A 20,488-nucleotide genomic window follows, 5' to 3' on the forward strand; every position below is an offset into this window, starting at 1 on the left:
AAGAATTAGCCCTTATTATTAGTTAATAATAATTTATACAAAGACTCAAAATAATATAAGTATATATATAAACTAAGCATCAACGGCTCAAAGCAGCAATACTACTAATACATAGAGCCAAAAAAAATAAGCTCTATAGTTATAATTTACACAGCAAAACAATGAAGACAAGTCTCAGTCTTTCCTTCCTCGTTCCCATCATACTTATTTCAACCCTATTACCACCACTCGCCAATGCAACCTATGGCCGCCGAAGCCTTCTTCAATTACGCGGCATAGACAATATAATTTCCTCCCAACAAAAACCATCCAGTAAATCTACTGCCGGAACTGGCGGAAGCAAGGGTGGTGCCAGTGGCAATGGCGGAGTTCGTGGTGTTGGTGGCAGTTGGAATGTTCTTCAAACAAGCATCGGTATTTCAGCCATGCACATGCAGCTACTCAACAACGACCGTGTCGTCATTTTCGACCGCACCGACTTCGGAAGCTCTAACTTGTCGTTGCCGGCTGGAAAATGTCCTAAGAACTCCAAAAACTGCACCGCGCACTCGGCGGAGTACGACGTTACCGCCAATACCTTCCGGCCTCTCACTGTTCAGACCAACGTGTGGTGCTCATCCGGCGCAGTCATGGAGAACGGAACCCTAATCCAAACCGGTGGTTCCTTCGAAGGAGAACGAAGGGTGAGGGTTTTCAATCCCTGTGGTAATACTGAGTGTGATTGGCAAGAGATAGACCTCGGACTGGAGAAGAGTCGGTGGTACTCAACCAATCATGTTCTGCCAGATGGGAGGGTGATAATCCTCGGTGGCCGGAGACAGTTCAACTATGAGTTTTATCCTAAAGATATTGACAACAAGTTCTATGATCTACCTTTCTTAGCTCAAACAAACGACAAGGGAATAGAGAACAATCTATACCCATTTGTTTTCCTCAACGTCGATGGAAACCTATTCGTTTTCGCCAACAACCGAGCAATATTGCTAGACTACAAGACAAACCAAGTGGTAAAAACGTACCCGCAAATACCTGGCGGGGACCCGAGGTCATACCCAAGCACTGGGTCCGCGGTGCTTTTGCCGTTTAATATTAATACTCAGACCAAGAATGTGGATGCCGAAGTTTTGGTCTGTGGTGGAGCTCCGAAAGGGTCTTATTCTGAAGCCTTGAAAGGGAAATTTGTCGAGGCATTAAAAACATGTGCCCGGATCAAAATGAACGACCCTACTCCAAACTGGGTCGTTGAGGAAATGCCTCTAGCTAGAGTCTTGGGAGACATGACGTTGCTTCCAAACGGCAATGTTTTGATTATCAACGGAGCTAGAAACGGAACTGCTGGGTGGGAGTCGGCCGAAGAACCTGTATTGAATCCGGTTTTATACCAACCCAATAAGCACACTGGGTCACGGTTCGAAATTCAAACCCCGAGCAACATTGCACGATTGTACCACTCCACGGCGGTGCTTCTCCGCGACGGTCGGGTTCTTGTCGGCGGTAGCAACCCCCATGCGGGCTACGAATTCACCGGAGTTCGTTATCCGACGGAGTTGAGCTTAGAGGCATACAGTCCTTCGTATTTGGAAAAACCAAAACTTCGCCCAGTTATTGTCACTGCTCAGACTGAGCTTACATACTCTCAGAAGTTTACAGTTCAGTTTCAAGTGAAGGGAAAATTAGATAAAACATTGGTATCAACGACATTAGTTTCTCCATCGTTTGCAACTCACTCTTTTTCCATGAATCAAAGACTTTTGGTGTTGCAAGTGACAGGAATAGTGAAAAGTTTAAAGGATTCGACTTACCAAGTTGAGGCTACGACACCCGGTTCCCCTAATCTTGCTCCCTCTGGTTATTATCTTTTATTTGTGGTTCATGAAGAAATTCCCAGCGACGGCATTTGGGTCCATCTCAAATAACAACCGAAGAAAACCACATACATTATTTTTTATCATCTTTTGTGTGTAATTAACATTTATTAATTATTACGTGTATAATAATAAGATGATCACCACGTTAGAGTTGCACGTTGATTGAAATCCAATCTATTTTTGCTAATACTTCACTCGCTATCAAATATTAACAATTAAGTAGTTTTCTAAGAATTTGCTAAAAAAAGAGTAGTTTTCTAAGAATAAAAGTTATTAATAAGTAGGTTTGAGAGTTATTCAACAACTCACATTGAGATTGATTTTGGTACAAATCTTTTAAACTATATAATATATATATATATATATATATATATATCAATGGTATAGCTTCCACATACAGTATGGATTTTTTTAAAACAAACTGGATATATAAAGGAAACCAAATAATAAAAAATATGAAAATTTGGAAAAATCTAGTAATGTATATATATATAGGCCACCAATGTAGACACGTCTTGTACTTGAGCGGAACCACTCCTGCCCCTATTATTTAATTAAGAAAATGCGAATGCCTAAGAAGTTCTACAAATTAGGGACAATTGCATCACTATAAAAAAGAGACTTTTGCCAGCGCAACCAACAAAAGCCCCTGAGCTTTTCTAACGCGCTTTTGCGTCGGCAAAAAGTGACTGCATACATCTATTGATAATGAGACTTTTGCCGACGCGAAATGTACTGCGCTAGCAAATGTATCTTTTAGCGACGCAAAACTACCTGAAAAAATACAGATACGCCGACGAAAAAAATTTCCGCGAAATTGTAAAAAATACTTTTAGCAGCGCAAATTTGCACCGGAAAATGTGGATATCTATAGTGGCGCGTTTTTGCACCGGCAAATGTGAATATATGTAGTGGTGCGTTTTTGCACCGGTAAAAGTTGAGACTTTTACCGACGTAATTTTGCGTCGGTAAAAGTATTTTTTAAATAATTTTTTTGATATAATATTACTAAAAAATTAAATAATTATTAATATATTAAAATCAAAATTTATTAATTAATATTAATATATTGAAAATAAAATTAGTAATTTCGACTTTAATATATTAATAATTATTTAATTTTTTTAGTAATATTATTTAATTAGAAATAAAATAAAATTTAAGATTTTATAAATAAATAAAATATATTTTATAACTATTAATGTTTATTGTCTCTACCAAACATGAAAATATAAAAGTGTAGTTTAGTAAATTAAATCTCTAATCAATTAAACTTTAAATAAATAAAAAAGTTCTACAAATGTGTACTGTTCTCCTCATCATCCCCGCCCCCGTAAGCATCATCGTCCTCGTCCAGATCCTCTTCTGGTAAGTTGACAGTGAAACCAGGAGTCAATACACCAACCTGCTTCAACAAAGCACTGAGCAGTACATCTTGACGCCGTTGACGACTCTCAAGTTTAGTCGTATACTTCTTTAGGTTCTGATTTTCCTGCTTAATGTCCTGAGTTTGCTGCAAAATGGTGTCCACTTCAGGGCAATTGCATAGACATTTGAGAAGTTGATGAAGATGCTGCCCTCTTTGCGTCAATTGCCCTCAACCTAGGCAACCCCCAAACCCTTTCTTATAACGCAAGCAAGGCCCAAGGACATCCATGACAATATCCATATCAGGCGGGAACTGACTGTCGACATTATCACCAACACAAGAAGCAGCAAATAATACACGGGTCGCACTCTACGATGCTCGATGCTCGATCATCTCAGTCTGCACAACAAAAAACACATATATCACATTCCAATATAACATTATTTGAAAATCTAACTTAGAAATTTTTAATATAACTACATATAAAGTAGAACTTTATTATCTATATGCCAACATCCTATCATTAATGACTGCATACCAGTGATTGGAAAAGAATGTAATTAATTTTGTTCCTGTATCAGGGAGCAAATGGGTTAAAGTTAATTTCGTCATGAAAATCCATATCTAAATCACAATAATGAAGATATTGTTGATATATATAGTAAGAGCAGTTAATTCCATTAATGGGGAATTTACGTCTCTAAACATATACATCAACAATATTCGCATGTTTGTGATTTAGATATGGATTTTTATGAACAAACAAACTTAGCCCATAAGCTCCCTGATACGGGGACATCATTAGTTACGTTCTTTTTTTTATCTTAGTCCACAATCATTAATCATAAAAATATTGGCACATAGATTATAAAGATTTAATTGTTATAAATTTAATTAATAATTAATACATAACCAATTAATAATTAATATTTATTAATTATTTACTAAAATTTGTTAAAGTTAAATGATCATAAATTAGTTAAGGTTAGGCAACTTACATGTTTTGTCGCTGCTTCATCACTAATCCACTTATCCTTCTTCTTGTGGAGGTGCTCGAATGTGTTGATCATGCTCGGAAGCTGGCCAGTAGACAGGTCGATCTAAAAAATCAAATTATTAAAACATTGTTACATTTATAATATTTTCGTAAATGTAAAGATATAGGTTATTATAATTTATGTGATCATAAACATGAGCAACGATGGATTTGGATCTGTGTCCTCCTTGTATGGTCATTTTTGCTCGAGCTTCATTATTTCTCTTCAATATACGCTTCAAACAGAAAATAATACTCATTAATCTAGATTGTAATTTTATAATTAAACATTAATGTAAAAACTAAGGTATACCTGCTGAGAATCAGAAGCCCAAAAATCACATAGAATTGCCCAATCAGAAGAACTAATCGACCCAAAAGGTTTCGACTTCTCTCTCTCATTGTCCACCTCTCCTCCAACCTCTACCTAGTGTTTCTTCATTGTGTGGCGTCAATCACTCAGATGCTTTTGCATTTGTCTTACCATGCATTGTTGATTACTTGATTGTCTTGTGGATAAATGAATTTGTCCTAAAATCACAATTAAATTTGGAATTTGTTAAAATATTATGAAGATAGACAAAATAATTAATAGTGAGTTATTAAAGATTTAAAAAATGCTTACAGATAACCTATGCCGAATAACTTGGAGATCAGTTGGCGTTACTTGTTCCCAAGCTAGTGTAGTTGGGGGTACTATGTCACACATATAACGAGCCATGGAATTGTTGAACCACTTGTCGTATGTTTGAATAGCTTTTCCAGTTTGTGCATCAAGCTCTACTGTAACACCCCGTTTACCCTAGGACAGTTACGGTGAACCGTGAATTTAACTCGCTACCCGAGTTCTTTGGTTAAAAATGTGCTTCTAGGTGTTATTAATAGGTTAAGGTGGAAAAACCAACCAAAAAGGAAGGATATATTTTATTTAAAACATAAAACTGTTCATGGGCCCATCAAAACGTTTACAAGTTATTTAACTCAAAATGGTCATTACAGTTTCAAATTTACAAACCCGCCGACCTAAGCGGCAAAGATAGGGTAAACCCCCTAGTTCCTCTGAGAACTTCTTGGCCGTGGTGGTCAAGCGGCCGCATATGTACACAGCACCACCTAAGCTTTCTACTCAAGGCTGGGTGAGTTTTTCTTTCCCTTTACCTGCACCACATAGCACCCATGAGCCAAGGCCCAACAAGAAAAATACAATATTGCATAAATATAATATCAACAATGATTATAATAATCATTCAGGACTCTCAGCCAAAATAAAGGAGTGACAGTTGAAAAGTCACTAAGGTGGGTTCCATTCCCTTTAGTCATGTGACGATAGGGTCGCCTGGGCTTTTCAAATAAGTGATCCTTTCACTAGCTTATCAAGATAAGTGTTCGATGAACTAGTCACCAATATAACCTACCACATGACCATAGAGTCACAACCATGGGATTCCGCACCCTAGCCATGTGACAACTGTCACCTAGGCCTTTGGCCCTGACTCTGAGTAACTAGTCCTAGACTAGTCAAGCCCTTATAAGTTTCATCGACCTTGGGGTCGGTCCATCATTAATGCTCCTAGAGTCATTCAACGTTGATATCAATTAGATCTAATCTTTTATCGACCCTGCGTTCAAGACACTTATGTCGTTTCTGACTCTCAGGTCAGTAATACGCGACCAATGTTGACCCTGACTAGTCAGTGCCATACACAAGTAAGCAGGAGTTGCTAAGCATTTAATATGCAATCAATGTCCACATTTAATAACCAACATGCCTCAACAACAACCATGCATGTCATATATACAGGGTGCAGTTTTCTTACCTCTGATTCGAGCGAGAGTTAATATAAGAACGACCCTTGAGAACGATCAACCTTTAAGTCCTTTAGCGGTCACCTAGTCATAACCAAATATGGGACACCATCAATAAAATGAATAACAAAGGTTCTTGAACCAAGATCTAGCCTCCAGGACATCGAATCCCACTAATCCGGGTAGTAGGAGTGATCCCGAGGCCTAAAACTGAGTTCCCATGATCAAAACACCAGATTGGCCTCAAAACCTTACTTGAGCCGCGACCCTAGAACCTTGAGTAGTGTCCCCCAGCCACACCAGGAGCAAGGGCCGCGGCGCCTACTACCCAGTGTCGCGGCGTCCAGCACAAGCAAAACTCCTCCTCCTGCTTCTTCAGCTTGGGCCACGACGCCCAAGAACAGGGTCACGGCCCCCACCCAGAAACCAGCCATAACCTCGTTTTCTCCCTTCCTAAACCTTCCAAAAACATACCTAAACACTTCCAAATCCAAAAATCAAAGTTCCCAAACATCCCAATGATCCAAAATCATCAAATCCCGAGGCTCAAACGAATCAAAAACTCATCAATTCACAAAATCCAATTCAAAGCTTAGAAACTCTAAAAACTCAAAACTTAAAGCTTAGATTACCTTTGATTGGGTTGTTTCTCGTTAAATCCTTCGGTCAAGAAGCTTCTAATCTTTCCTAGGATCGTTATGCCTCGATCCTCGCTTGATTCCGACTCCTAGAACTCAAGATTTCTTCGAAATTGCCACAAACGTCACAAAGGTTAACGAGATAGAAAGAAAGGTGTTTTAAACGTACGGTTCTATCTGACGAACTACTTCAGGCTTAAGTAACCTCATATAAAACCTAATGCTCGGGGTCCCAAAAACACCACTGGGGACATAATAGTCAAAACTCCCAGAATTTCCTCCAGATCTCAATAACTCCCAATTTATCATCAAATAAACATTCCCATTACTCAATATCCCAATAAATGACCCCATTATGACAAAACCGCTAATTTACAATATAAGACTATCTCATGCTGAATAGCTCGAATATATCCCCATAATAATGGAATCTCATCCATAAATCACAATATGCACCAAAATACACAAATATGCCCTCAACGGGCCAAATTACCAAAACACCCTAACAATCAAATGTGGACCCACATGCATGCATTTAACATCATATTATAATATAATTCACATAAACATGCATATAATCATTTAATGGCATAATTAAACAATTATGGCCCTCCCGGCCTACTAATCCAGCCACTAAACCGCATTAGGGATTTCGAGGCATTACATCTACTTTCAGATGGCTAACTTTTTTGGTGGCCAACTCCTTCTCGATAATGGCACCGTAATAAGCTCCCCTGCCCCTCTTGGAGCCACCACCGGTGTCATTACTTGGTTCGGCCATTCTACATTAAAATATTCATTAATTAACTAATTCAAATTATGTATGTCTATTATTTTTTGTTATAAAATTAACATTTTTTTACTTATGGTCTTTCCCAACCTACCCTATTCCAACCTAGTGGATCCCTTGGAGATAGTAAGCAGTCATGTACTTCTCCTCATTTTTTCAAAATGTTTCTCAAACATCTTGAAAAAATGAGGAGCAGTACATGAATACACTGGCTATCCTCAAGGTGTAATGCCCCAAAATCCCTAATAAGGTTTAGGACCTTGATTAGGAGGTCGGGAGGGCCATAATTGATTTATTACGTTATTAAGTGATCATATGCATGTTTATGTGAATTATATTATAATATGATGTTAAATGCATGCATGTGGGTCCACATTTCGTTACAGGGGTGTTTTGGTAATTTGGCTCGTTGAGGGCGTAAATGTATATTTGTATGCATGTCGGTGACATATTGTTGAGACCACATTATAATGTGGATTTTTTCGGGCTATTCAGCATGAGACGATCATGGAATATTAATTAGCGGTTTAGTCATAACAGGTTTAAGTTCGGGGCTCGAGATGAGTCTCGGGGTGTTTTTAATGATTTGAGCGTTGCCGGGAATAAAAGGGTAATGGGATATAAATTATTGGTGTTTGAGAATAGCGGGAATTGGAGAGCGTTAATTATGATTAACGAGATAAGTGGGAAATACCAATTTTTCCCTTGGGAGCCTTTAGCAACCCTTAATTGACCTAGGGGTATTTTGGTCTTTTCACCCCTAAGATAGATATCAGCCATTAAGGCTGTAGAAGTTTGTCAAAAAACAGAGCATCTCTCCCTCTTCTTCCGTACTTATTTTTCCTTCTTTTTCTCTTTGAATTTTCAAGCTCTTCTTGAGGAACCAAGCCAAGGAACCAAGCTGGGATAAGCTAGGGTTATGATCCACCATTGAAGAGGGTGTGTTGCTGAGATTGAGGTGAGTTTTTAGCCATTAGAAGTCTTGCTTTTGCTCTGTTTTCTTAGTTAAGTTTCATCTGGTTTTTGAGTTAGAAAGTTGGGATTTGATTGGAGTTTTGGCTAGGGTTCGTGTGGTTGTGATGCTTGGGACATGTGAGGATGGTTTTTGGGTTCATTTAGCACCAAAATTAGGGTTTGGAAGCATTGGAATCGAGTTAGAATTTAAGGAGTCGAAGAAGGAGGTTTAAGGGGAGAGTTGTTCTGGAGGTAGCGTTAAAGCGCCCCCATTAGAGGGCGCTATAGCGCTACACAGGATTTGTTTGGGCGGTTTAGGGTTCTGAGTATAGCGCTGGGGCGCTATTGAGCAGAGCTGTAGCGCTACTCTGTTCCTCTAGAATTCTGTTTTAAGTGTTTTTAAGGGTTTTTGGCTCGGGGTTTCAATCCTTAAGGCCCGGGATCGAATCTACTCACTGTGTGGGTACATTTCGGGGTCCCGAGAGTGGGGTTTAGATCAAGACCATATTATTGTTGATTTTCATTAATTGGAGATTTTATTTGGTTATGACTAGGTGACCGCTAAAGGATTAAAGGATCGATCATTCTCAAGGGTCGTTCTTGTTCTAATTCTCGCTCGAACCAGAGGTAAGTAAACTGCACCCCATATGTGACATGCATAGTTATTCATGAGGCATGTTGAGTGCTCTATATGTGGACATTGGTTGCATTGAAAATGCATAAGATACACGAGATTAGGGCATGGCATGAATGTTGATTATGAGATTGATCAGAGCTTGAGTCTTTGTAATTGTGCATGATTATAATTATGCTTTTGATTACTGAATGAGCATGCCGAATGCCTTATATCTGAATATTTGACATATGATATATGTATGTTTGTATTACCTAAATGAGGAAGCACTGACTTATTAGTCAGGGATTGGCAATGGTGTCAGTATCAACTGTGAAGCTGTGACTCATTAGTCAAGTTCGGCAGTGGTACTGGGCACTGGTCACACAGTGCTGACTTATAAGTCAGGAACGACTTTAGCGTGCTCAACGTAAGCCAAGAAAGATTAGATCTAATCGACATCTGCATTGAATGACTCAAATGAGCATTAATGTCGGACTGACCCTAAGGTCGATGAAACTCATAAGCGCTTGTCTAGTCTAAGGGCTAGTTAATTAGGGCCAGAGCCAGAAAGGCTAAGGTAACCTACATGTCACATGGCTAGGAGGGTATGGGACCTCCAAAGTGTGACTCATTAGTCACCTATACAGGTTATGACTCATTAATCATCAACATAGAGATAGACTTATTAGTCATCTATACAGAGTGTGACTCATTAGTCACCTATACAGGGTATGACTCATTAGTCATCCACACGGAGATTGACTTATTAGTCATCTATACCGAGTGTGACTTATTAGTCACCAATACAGAGTGTGACTTATTAGTCACCTATACAGGGTATGACTCATTAGTCATCCACATAGAGATAGACTTATTAGTCATCTATACAGAGTGTGGCTCATAAGTCACATATACAGAGTGTGACTCATTAGCCACCTAGACAGAGATGGACTCATTAGTCATCTACACATGGTATGACTTATTAGTCATCTATACTGAGTGTGACTCATAAGTCACCTATGCAGGGTGTGACTCATTAGTCACCCACATCAGGATTGACTTACTAGTCATCTATTCAAGAAGCAGGTCCTCAGAGAATGACTCATTAGTCTTCTATTCAGATGCAGGACCCCATAATCATTTGTTTGAACTTATTTGCATGCATGATGGAAGCTATTATTGCTAGGCATGCACATTATGTTTCGATGACATGTTATTAATGTTCATGAGCATGTTGAGTTTTCTTATTGGGCTTCGGCTCACGGGTGCTATGTGGTGCAGGTAAAGGCAAAATAAAATTGGACCATCCTTGAGTTGGAGAGCTTAGGTCACGACGTGTACATATGCGGCTGCTCGACCGCCACGACCGAGGGTTTGAAAGAGGAACTAGGGTTAAACCTTATTTTGCCGCTTAGATCGGCTTGTTGTAAATATTTTCTTGTAATAGACCTTTAAATTATATTTTTGGGATCCCAATGTATATAGTAAACGTTCTAATGAAACATTACATCTTAATCAAAAAATTTAATCCCTAACCCGCTAATCATACTTAGTTACACAATTTTGGCCAAATGACTCGATTAGCAAGCTTAGCACTGTTTACAAGGCACACCGTAACGGTCCTTGGAGTTTAGGGCGTTACACAAGGCAGCCACTAGGTACATGTCTATTACTTTATATATATATATATATAATTAACATTTTATTACTTATTGTCTTTCCCAACCTACCCTATTCTGACTTAGTGGATTCTTTGGAGATAGTAAGCAAACATGTTCTAATACTCATTTTTTCAAAATATTTCATCAAATATCTAGAAAAAATGAGTACCAGTACATGAATACATTGACTATCCCAAAGGCATCCACTAGGTGCATGTCTATTATCTTTTTTATTTATAAAATTAACATTTATTACTTATTATCTTTCCCAACCTACCCTATTCTGACTTAGTGGATCCCTTGGAGACAGTAAGCAGACATGTTCTAATACTCATTTTTTCAAGATATTTCATCAAATATCTTGAAAAAATGAGTACCAGTACATGAATACAATGACTTGTAATGCCCCAAAATCCCTAAAGAGGTTTAATGGTTGGATTAGTAGGTCAGGAGGGCCATAATTGATTTATTATGCCATTAAATGATTATATATGTGAATTATATTATATTATGATGTTAAATGCATGCATATGGGTCCACATTTCATCATAGGGGTATTTTGGTAATTTGGTTCGTTGAGGGCGTAATTGTGTATTTTCATGCATGTTGATGAACTATTATTGAGGCCACATAATAATGTGGATTTTTTCGAGCCATTCAGCATGAGACGATCTTTGAGTAACAAGTTAGCGGTTTGGTCATAACAGGTTTAAGCTCGAGGCTCGGGGTGAGTCTTGGGGTGGTTTAGTGACTAGAGCATTACCAGGAATTAAAGGGTAATGGGATATAATTTTATTGGTATTTGAGAATAGCGGGAATTTGAGAGTGTTAATTATGATTAACGAGACAGGTAGAAAATGACAGTTTTGCCCTTGGGGTTGTTAAGAGAGGATTTAAGCATGGAGGGTAATTTAGTCTTTTGACATAGGCTATATATAGGTTGAAGGCTGTAGAAACAGAGCTTTGTTTCCTTCCTCACGATCCTCACCATTTCTCTTCTCCTTCCTTTGGATTTTGAAGCAAGTTTGGGGATTCAAGCTTGGAGGTTGAAGCTTGAGGTCTTAGACTAGAGTTCGGCTATTGAAGAGGTTTCAATTCAAGCTTAAGGTAAGGTTCTAGTTCCATTTTATAGTGCCTTGCCCTGTTTTTGTGCTGGTTTTAAGGTTTGTAGTTTTGATCATTAAAATGGAGAATTTGATGAAGTTTTGATTGGTGTAGGGCTTAGGTTTTGATGCTTATATGGTAGATAAGTTGTGGTAATAGTTGGTGGCTTTTCTTGGTGATATTGGGAGAGATTTTATGGGGTTTCGAAATGAGTTCGAAGGGGAAAAACTGGGGTTTTTGGCTGAGTTTCAGGTGGGGCCGCAGCTCTTTCTAGAGCGCCGCAGCTCAAGCTTGAGGAAGAGGAAGGGAGAAGTTGTTGGGTCTTTGGGTCGCGGCCCTTGCTGAGGAAAGGTTGTACGGCCACTTCTGGTTGAGGAGGTGGGCCGCAGCATGGTGAGGGAAGGCTGCGGCCCTTAGTGGCATTTTGGCCAAAAGTGGGTTTTTAGCTTGGGGATTCAAACCTTAGGCCTCGGGATCGATCCTACAACCCGGTTTAGTAGGATTCGATGTCTCGGAGGCTAGGTTTTGGTCCGGGAACCTTTGTTATTCATTTATTGATGGAATCTCATAATTGGTTATGACCAAGTGACCGTCAAGGAACTAAAAGGTTGATCGTTCTCAAGGGTCGTTCTTTTATTAATTCTCGCTCGAACCAGATGTAAGAAAAGTGCACCCCATATGCGACATGCATGGTTATTCTTGAGGCATGTTGAATGTTTAAATGTGGACATTGATTGCATATCGAATTCTTAGCAAGTCTTGCTCACCTGTGCATGGCACTAACTAAATAGTCAGAATTGGCAATGGTGTCAGTATTAACTGTGAAGCTGGGACTCATTAGTCAAGTTCGGCAGTAGTACTGAGCACTAGTCACATGGTATTAACTCATAAGTCAAGAATGGTTTTAGCGTGTTTAATGCAAGCCGACAAAGATTAGATCTAATCGACATCTGCATTGAATGACTCAAATGAGCATTAATGCGGGACCGACCTCAAGTTCGTTGAAAACTAAAAAGCGCTTGTCTAGCCTAAGGCTAGTCACTTAGAGTCAGGGCCAGAGAGCCCCAGTGACTATTTATTTACATGGCTATGGGTGTTGAGCCCGAGTGACTTACCCAGCAGTCACTCATTTGATTGGAGCTAGGGCCAGAAGGTCTAAGTGACTGAATTGTCACATGGTTATGGGTGCCGAGCCTCGTAGTGACTTGCTCGTCAGTCACTCATTACGGTTTACCAGAACCTCAAGTGTTAAATCACTCATCTGATTAGAGCTATACGCTCCTTCCTGGTTAACGTAATCACTAAGTAATAGTCACTCATCTGTTCAGAGCTATAAGCTCTGTATGATTATAATGATCATCATTTGATAATATTTAAATGCAATGTGGCGCAGGTAAAGGGAAAGAAAATCTCACCCAGCCTTGAGTGGAGAGCTTAGGTGGTGATGTGTATATATGCGGCCGCTTGGCCACCATAGCCAAGGAGTTTCTCAGAGGAACTAGAGGGTTTACCCTTCTTTTTTTTCTGCTTAGGTCGGCGGGTTGTAAATTTTAAACTCTAATGACCATTTTGGATTGTAAATAACTTATAAACGCTTTCATGGGCCCATGAACAGTTTTATGTTTTAAATAAAATATATATTTTCCTTTTAATTGATTTTTTCACCTTAACCTATTAATGACACCTAGATGCACATTTTTAACCAAAGAACTCGATTAGCGAGTTAAGCATGGTTCAAATGATCACAGTAACGGTCTTGGAGTAACCAGGGCGTTACAATGACTATCCCCAAGGCATCCACTAGGTGCATGTGTATGTATATCTAATACTATCATTAATTAATGATAATAAATAAATTTTTCATTGAATTAAATAAAAAGTTACAAATATTTGTTCAAATTACATATCACTGTCCTCATCATCACTAACTACAACATCATTACGGACACCGCTATCACTATCACTATCGACTAGAACATTGTCGTCATCCTCATCATCTTCATACTCAACCAACATGTCATCTTCAAATTCAACTTCATCATCGACAAAAAATTCATTTGACCCTTCACCAACCAAATCGTCGACATTGTACACTTCAGTCGAATTGACATCAAGCCGATCATATTGAAGATTGTCAAAAATTGGAAGTTCTACCCACAACTGAAATGAAGAAGAATTAACTTCTTGCAATATTGGTATATCATTTGTGGTCTCAGTATCATCAACATCTATTGATGATTCATAATTAAGTGGGAATAAAATTATCGTTTTACCATTTTTAATTATATCTTGATTCCTAGTGTACCATTGACTTTACTAGTGAAGGTTAATTCATAATCTGATTATGAATTTGACGTCAATAACATTTTCAGTTCCAAAAGCCCACCCAATAGGGAATCATCACTCAATATATAAGAATGTATAGATTCCATATTTGTTAAGCTATGTCTCCAGCCATATACATCATTGAGTTCCTAAAACAATAATTCTTAGTCTGATCATTCTGACAAACTGTAACGCATGAATCAAAGGATCAAGTGACATATATAGGAGTTCATAGTAACTTCAGAACTAAGATCAGTTTGTATATGATCATCAGTTGATGTGTTTTATAATACTACGAAACGATATTTAAATAAGTATTATTGAATCACATCTGGTCCAGTTCTACATACTCTCAGCATGCAAAGTACATCCACTAAAGTGTCCTACTACACTAGTAACCTAAATCTAGGTCACATGTATTCATAATACTAGTGAACCGTACTAGCAATAATTAATCTAAAGATTTCATAACTTTATTTTACTGCGAACTATTTAAGCTCATTATCTCAATGTCGATCCTCTCATACCAATATGAGATTGAGACCACATAGATGAACTTGGAAATTTTTATTAAAAGATATGTCCCAATCTCAAATGCCACAGATATGTTTCACTATCGAAATTTGTATTTTGTCTTTTAATAGATCTAGGATTTGCAGTTTTAAATCATTCTGAATTATAAACATGCTCAACGTTGGACTCTAACTTGTAAAGTCCGCCTTCATACTTTGCAGAACAAATATCAAAACCATATTTTGAAATAACAATTGAATTATTATTAAAAGAAACATTAAAACCTTGTTCATGCAATTTTGATAAGGAAATTAAATTTCTAGTAAATCCAGGAATAAAATAAACATTGTCCAACACAATAAATTTATTATTATCAAAATCTAGGCGAGTTTTTCCAACTTCAGTTGCCGAGATCTCCTGTCGACTTCCAACTCTCATGGTCACCTCTCCATGAGCTAGCTTCCTTGAAATACTAAGAATCTGCGAAGAAAAACAAACATGGTTAGTGGCTCCAGAATCAATTATCCAAGATGAAAAATCACCTTCCACTAAACAAGATTCTAAAACAAGTAAATCAAATTTATCTTTCGTCTTTTTGTCTTTCAGTTCAGCCAGGTTCTTAGGACAATTCATTTTCCAATGACCATCAACTCCACAATGAAAGCATGCTCCTTTCGGTGCCTTCTTTTTGGAGTTCTTTGCAGAATTATTCTTCTTGGAAGACTTGTTGGTCTTCTCTGGTTGTTTACCTTTTTCTTGTCCTTTCCTTGGCCACCCTTCCTCTTCTTTGAATTACCATTTGAAGTGGAATGCTAGGTTTCAGCAACATTTTCCTCCTCAACCTCAGTGGAACTATTGTTTAGAGACTCAAAAGTTTGTGACTCATTTAGCAGTTGGGTCATATTGTACTCCAATTTGTTCATAACATAGTTGGTAGTGAATGCCGCAAAAGTTGGTGTGATAGATTCAAGTATCACACTTACTTGAGTTCTTTCATCAATGGTCACACCACGGATTTCTGCATCGTGCAATATGTTGATCATATCTAGGACATGTTCTCTGACAGAAACATTTTTCTTCATTTTCATATTCATGAAGCTTCTAGTAGCATCATGTCTATACTTATCAGATTGTTGGCCAAACATGCCTTGTAGAGATTCCCAAATCTCATAGGATGTTTCAGCAGTTTCAAACTTTTTTCTGAGCACATCGCTCATACTAGCAAGCATATAATATTTGGCCTTATTGTTAGATAAGATCCAATTGTCATATTTCTCTCTAGCAGTTTTGGCAGCAGTGAAAGCAGGAACCTCAGAACATTCCTCATTAAGGACAAACATGTAGTTTTAACATATCAAAACAATGTTCATGTTTGATTTCCATTTCATGTAGTAATGACCAGTCAATTTCTCATTGGCAAGTAAAGTAGTTATAGGGTTTGGATTGGATATATTACTGAAAATTAAATAAATAAAATATAATGAATTAATGCATATAATAAATATCAAGTTATATTTTGAATAGTAAATATGATGCATGAATGCAACACATAAAATAACACATAAAAAATTAATTACTAGTCCACGATTTTAATTTGAAAATTAATGGACCACCTTAGGGAAGGTCAGACTAATCACAAATTAATCTTGAGACAAGATATCAACTCCATAAGTGAAAACTTAAAAACTCGTTTTTCTCTTTTGACTTATGAATTACCGTTAGTTTGGTCAAGATGCACTAGTCGCGCTTGAAAGCCTAGATACATCTTCGAAGTGTAACCCATTGTTTTTCGATCAATGACTTAACTCGAGAGTGTGCCTTAGGGTCAATCAAACTTGAAATACATCACTAATCTTATTCTTTTATGAGGATTCAACCTTGAGATAAAATAAACATATTCGGAAGTCCTTCCTTAGGGAGGCTGCAAACGGAGGCGACACGAGGCCCTTCCTATGCCTCTCGGTGTTCAACCAATAATGGGGACCATGGGACTTATTGTCATAATTCCCTCTCCCACTCACTATTTAAAATTGTGTTTTTCTCAAAATCAATATTTTTCAATTAGGTTGTAAAACTAATTAAATTAATTTTACCAAATGATATTCTAATAAATACTAATTATATTATGCAAAATAAATAACCGTGCCCTAGATTTTATTTTGCCTTTTTAAATAGAATACCATTTTATTTAATAAAACAATTTTATTAAATAAGAAAATAAACAACTTTAAATTCTTTTTACCATCTTAACTAATTAAGACTAAATTAATTATATGAATTATCAAATAAAAACATATAATCAATAATAAGCATGTTTCTTAAAAAAATGCTTAATATGTACTATGTGGGTAATATGTATGGCATGTTATTATGCATGATAAAGAATTAAACAATTTAATCATGTTCAAGCAAATAAATTAATAAATAAATGTGGGTTGCGTGTTTTGGGTATTTCTAGAAAGTTATAACACTTGCAAAAAATACACAAAAATAATTAAACTAACCAAGACCTAATAAAGAGAAACTCCATTTATCTTGGACCTTCTCTTTTAGTCTTTGGGTCATTACCATTTTAATTAACCATTTTGAATTAAATAACCTTTTAATTATTTTAAACAAATTTAAAATAATTAAACTTTGGGTTTTAATACCCAACAAGTTATTGAGACCCAATTGGAATTTGGACTCATCACAATTAACTCAAAATATATAATTAAAACACTTTTAATTATATTGGGCTTAAACATGCCCAAATGGATAATTACACATTCATTAGGGTTTGCATGACACAAACCCTAACGTGTGGTCCATGGTTGGGCTACGGCTGGCAGGGGTGCGGCTAGAGGCAGGTGCTGGCGCACAGGGTCGTTGGGCGCGCTGGGTGCGCAGGTGGCTAGGCGCGCAGGCGTGCGTACGGCTGAAGGGGCAGCGGCTCGGACCTCGGGGTTTGTGCTCAGGGCTCGGGCCATTACAGAATTTTCCAGAATTTAAAAAAAAAATTACAAAATTCTTATGCCCCAAAATGGATTACAATTTTTGTATATCTAGAAAATTTAGGAACTTTTCCTAACCCAACAACACCATGAAAACCAACTCTTAAGAACTAAACGATTCATACACAAATAGTAATTAACATATGCAGTGATTAAAGATGGCTTTGATACCAATTGCTAGGAATGGTTCCTAGTGCGCAACAAAAATTACGATAATGGTATATAACAAAAAAAATTCATAAAAAAAACTTTATATTAGGATCTTTTAATATGCAATATGTTAATCAATATATATAATATGTATATAAAAATAATACGAAATGATTTACCTCTTGTAGCCTATCAAGAATCATTGAATCTTTTCGTATGTATTTTGATCTTCCTATCCTTGCTAGAGTACTCACACCTAGATTTTCCAAGACGTTCTCTACACCTCAAGATGTGGGTGGGCACATAGAGAACAAGAATCAATTTTGGGAATCAAAAGTATTCTCAACACATGAGACCTTTGATTGTAGGCTAGAGAGAAAAGCTTTTTGATTTTGTGAAAAAGATGATAGATTTTTCTTCTCTATTAAAAACTTGTTGTTTCTATTTTCTATCATATAGAATATATAGGCATTATTAGCATAATAATAATAATAAAATCAGTTATCTTTTATAATGATAATAATAATAATAATAATAATAATAATAATAGACAAAAATCTAACATTCCATTTTAAAACCCTTTTTAAAAATGTTTTATTAATTAATTAAAAATAAAAATAAAAAAATCAATATCCGATAACATCATATGGGATCAGATGTGCCACACGCATAGAGCAATCCAAGCCCTATGCGTGTGGCATATCCCTAAAAAATGGGATTTTTATTTTTTCATGTGTTTTTTATTTTAATTAATGTTGACCCTTGATTTGGCCAACGACACGGAGTCAAAATAACAACAAAGAAACAAAAAGAAATCAAGAAAGGAATCAAATGGTAAAGAGGTGACACAAATGATTTATAATGATTCGGCCCCAACTATGTGGTAATAACCTATGTCCACTTAGTGTTATTATTGGTGTTGAATCCCAACGTCGTGATCAAAGAACTAGAGTTCTTGAGTTTCACAAGCCTTAGGAGAATTACAACTTTTCGGTGGACAATCACACTATGCTCTTTCTATGAGTATTCAAGCTCAAGGTTCAAAAGTCATTTCCTTGAGCTTTCTCATTCATATTTATAGGCTCAAGGGAGTTACATGGGTCAATGGGCCTTAATTATCCTTAATATCAGCGCATCAAGGTAATAAAGAGAAAATAATAAATGTAGTCATTACAAGATTACATATATTTAAAGGAAATAGATCGAAGCATGCGACCAGACTGGTCGCATCTAATCGCTAGATATGATGAAGCAATAGACATTTGGTCGATAGGCGAACAGCATCCCTTCACTTACGTTGCCATGTGCCAACCGCGTGTAATAAATTCTTGCCACGTCATCAGGAGCCAATTTTAGGTAAACAATTAGATATCCAAATAAGGTAACAACTTTTTAAGGAAAATATAATAGCTTAAATTTCAAATTTCAAATTTCAAAATTTGAATTTCCATTATCATCTTATTATTAAATAAATAAATATAATAATCAAAATCAATTTTGACTATCCTTAATTATTCATTCACATTTAAATAAAATAATTTATTAAAGTCAATTTATTCTAATTCTACACAATTTTGAAAATTGCATAAATGCATTAATAAATTGTGCAACCTCAATTATCACATAATTACACATTTATCCCAAAGAATAAATATTTTCTCAAATAGCTCATTCACAATTTAACTCTTGTATCAACTCTAACTTGATTAGTGTTGACAGAGCCGCCCAGGGGACCTATAGACCAATAATTCCAAGCTCTAATAAATAAAAGATTATTAACAAAATTTATTTGATTCAATAATCATATTTATTATTCTCATGATTATTCCACTATAAATATGAGAGTGAACTCTTGAGAATTAAAGACATATATTTACTAAGTACTTTATTGTAACCATAAAGTGTCAATTGATATAATCATTACATAAAAATTAATCGTCTATTGATGATTCATAATTAAGTGGGAATAAAATTACCGTTTTGTCATTTTTAATTATATCTTGATTCCTAGTGTACCCTTGACTTTACTAGTGAAGGTTAATTCATAATCTGATTATGAATTTTACGTCAATAACCTTTTCAATTCCAAAAGTCAACCCACTAGGGAATCATCATTCAATTTATAGGAAGGTATAGATTACATATCTGTTAAGTTGTGTCCCCTGCCATATACATCATTGAGTCCCCAAAACAATAGTTCTTAGCCTGATCATTCTGACAAACCGTAATGCATGAATCAAAGGATCAAGTGGCATATATAGGAGTTCATAGTAACTTAAGGATTAAGATCAATTTGCATATGATCATCAGTTGATATGTTTTACAATACTACGAAACAGTATTTAAACAAGTATTATTAAATCACATCTGGTCCAGTTCTACATACTCTCAGCATGTAAAGTATCTCCACTAAAGTGTCCTACTACACTAGTAATCCGGATCTAGGTCACATGTATTCATAATACGAGTGGACCGTACTAGCAGTAATTAATCTAAAGATTTTATAACTTTATTTTACTGCGAACTATTTAAGTTCATTGTCTCAACCCCAATCCTCTCATACCAATATGAGATTGAAACCACATAGATGAACTTGGGAATTTTCTGATATTTACTTAATATTATTAGCAATAATATGGTACATAAATTGCATGTATACAATAAT

At 36.5% G+C, this 20,488-nt stretch overlaps 1 protein-coding gene across 1 annotated transcript; it reads left to right on the forward strand.

Moving 5' to 3' along the window:
- Window positions 1-383: 383 nt before the first annotated feature.
- Window positions 384-1,916, forward strand: LOC133804866 (aldehyde oxidase GLOX1). The gene has a single exon (XM_062242983.1). It carries the CDS (start codon window positions 426-428, stop codon window positions 1,914-1,916), a length of 1,491 nt encoding a protein of 496 aa, XP_062098967.1. The 5' UTR covers window positions 384-425.
- Window positions 1,917-20,488: the final 18,572 nt, after the last annotated feature.

This window comes from Humulus lupulus, chromosome X (genome assembly GCF_963169125.1).
Source record: "Humulus lupulus chromosome X, drHumLupu1.1, whole genome shotgun sequence".
Taxonomy (NCBI): domain Eukaryota; kingdom Viridiplantae; phylum Streptophyta; class Magnoliopsida; order Rosales; family Cannabaceae; genus Humulus; species Humulus lupulus.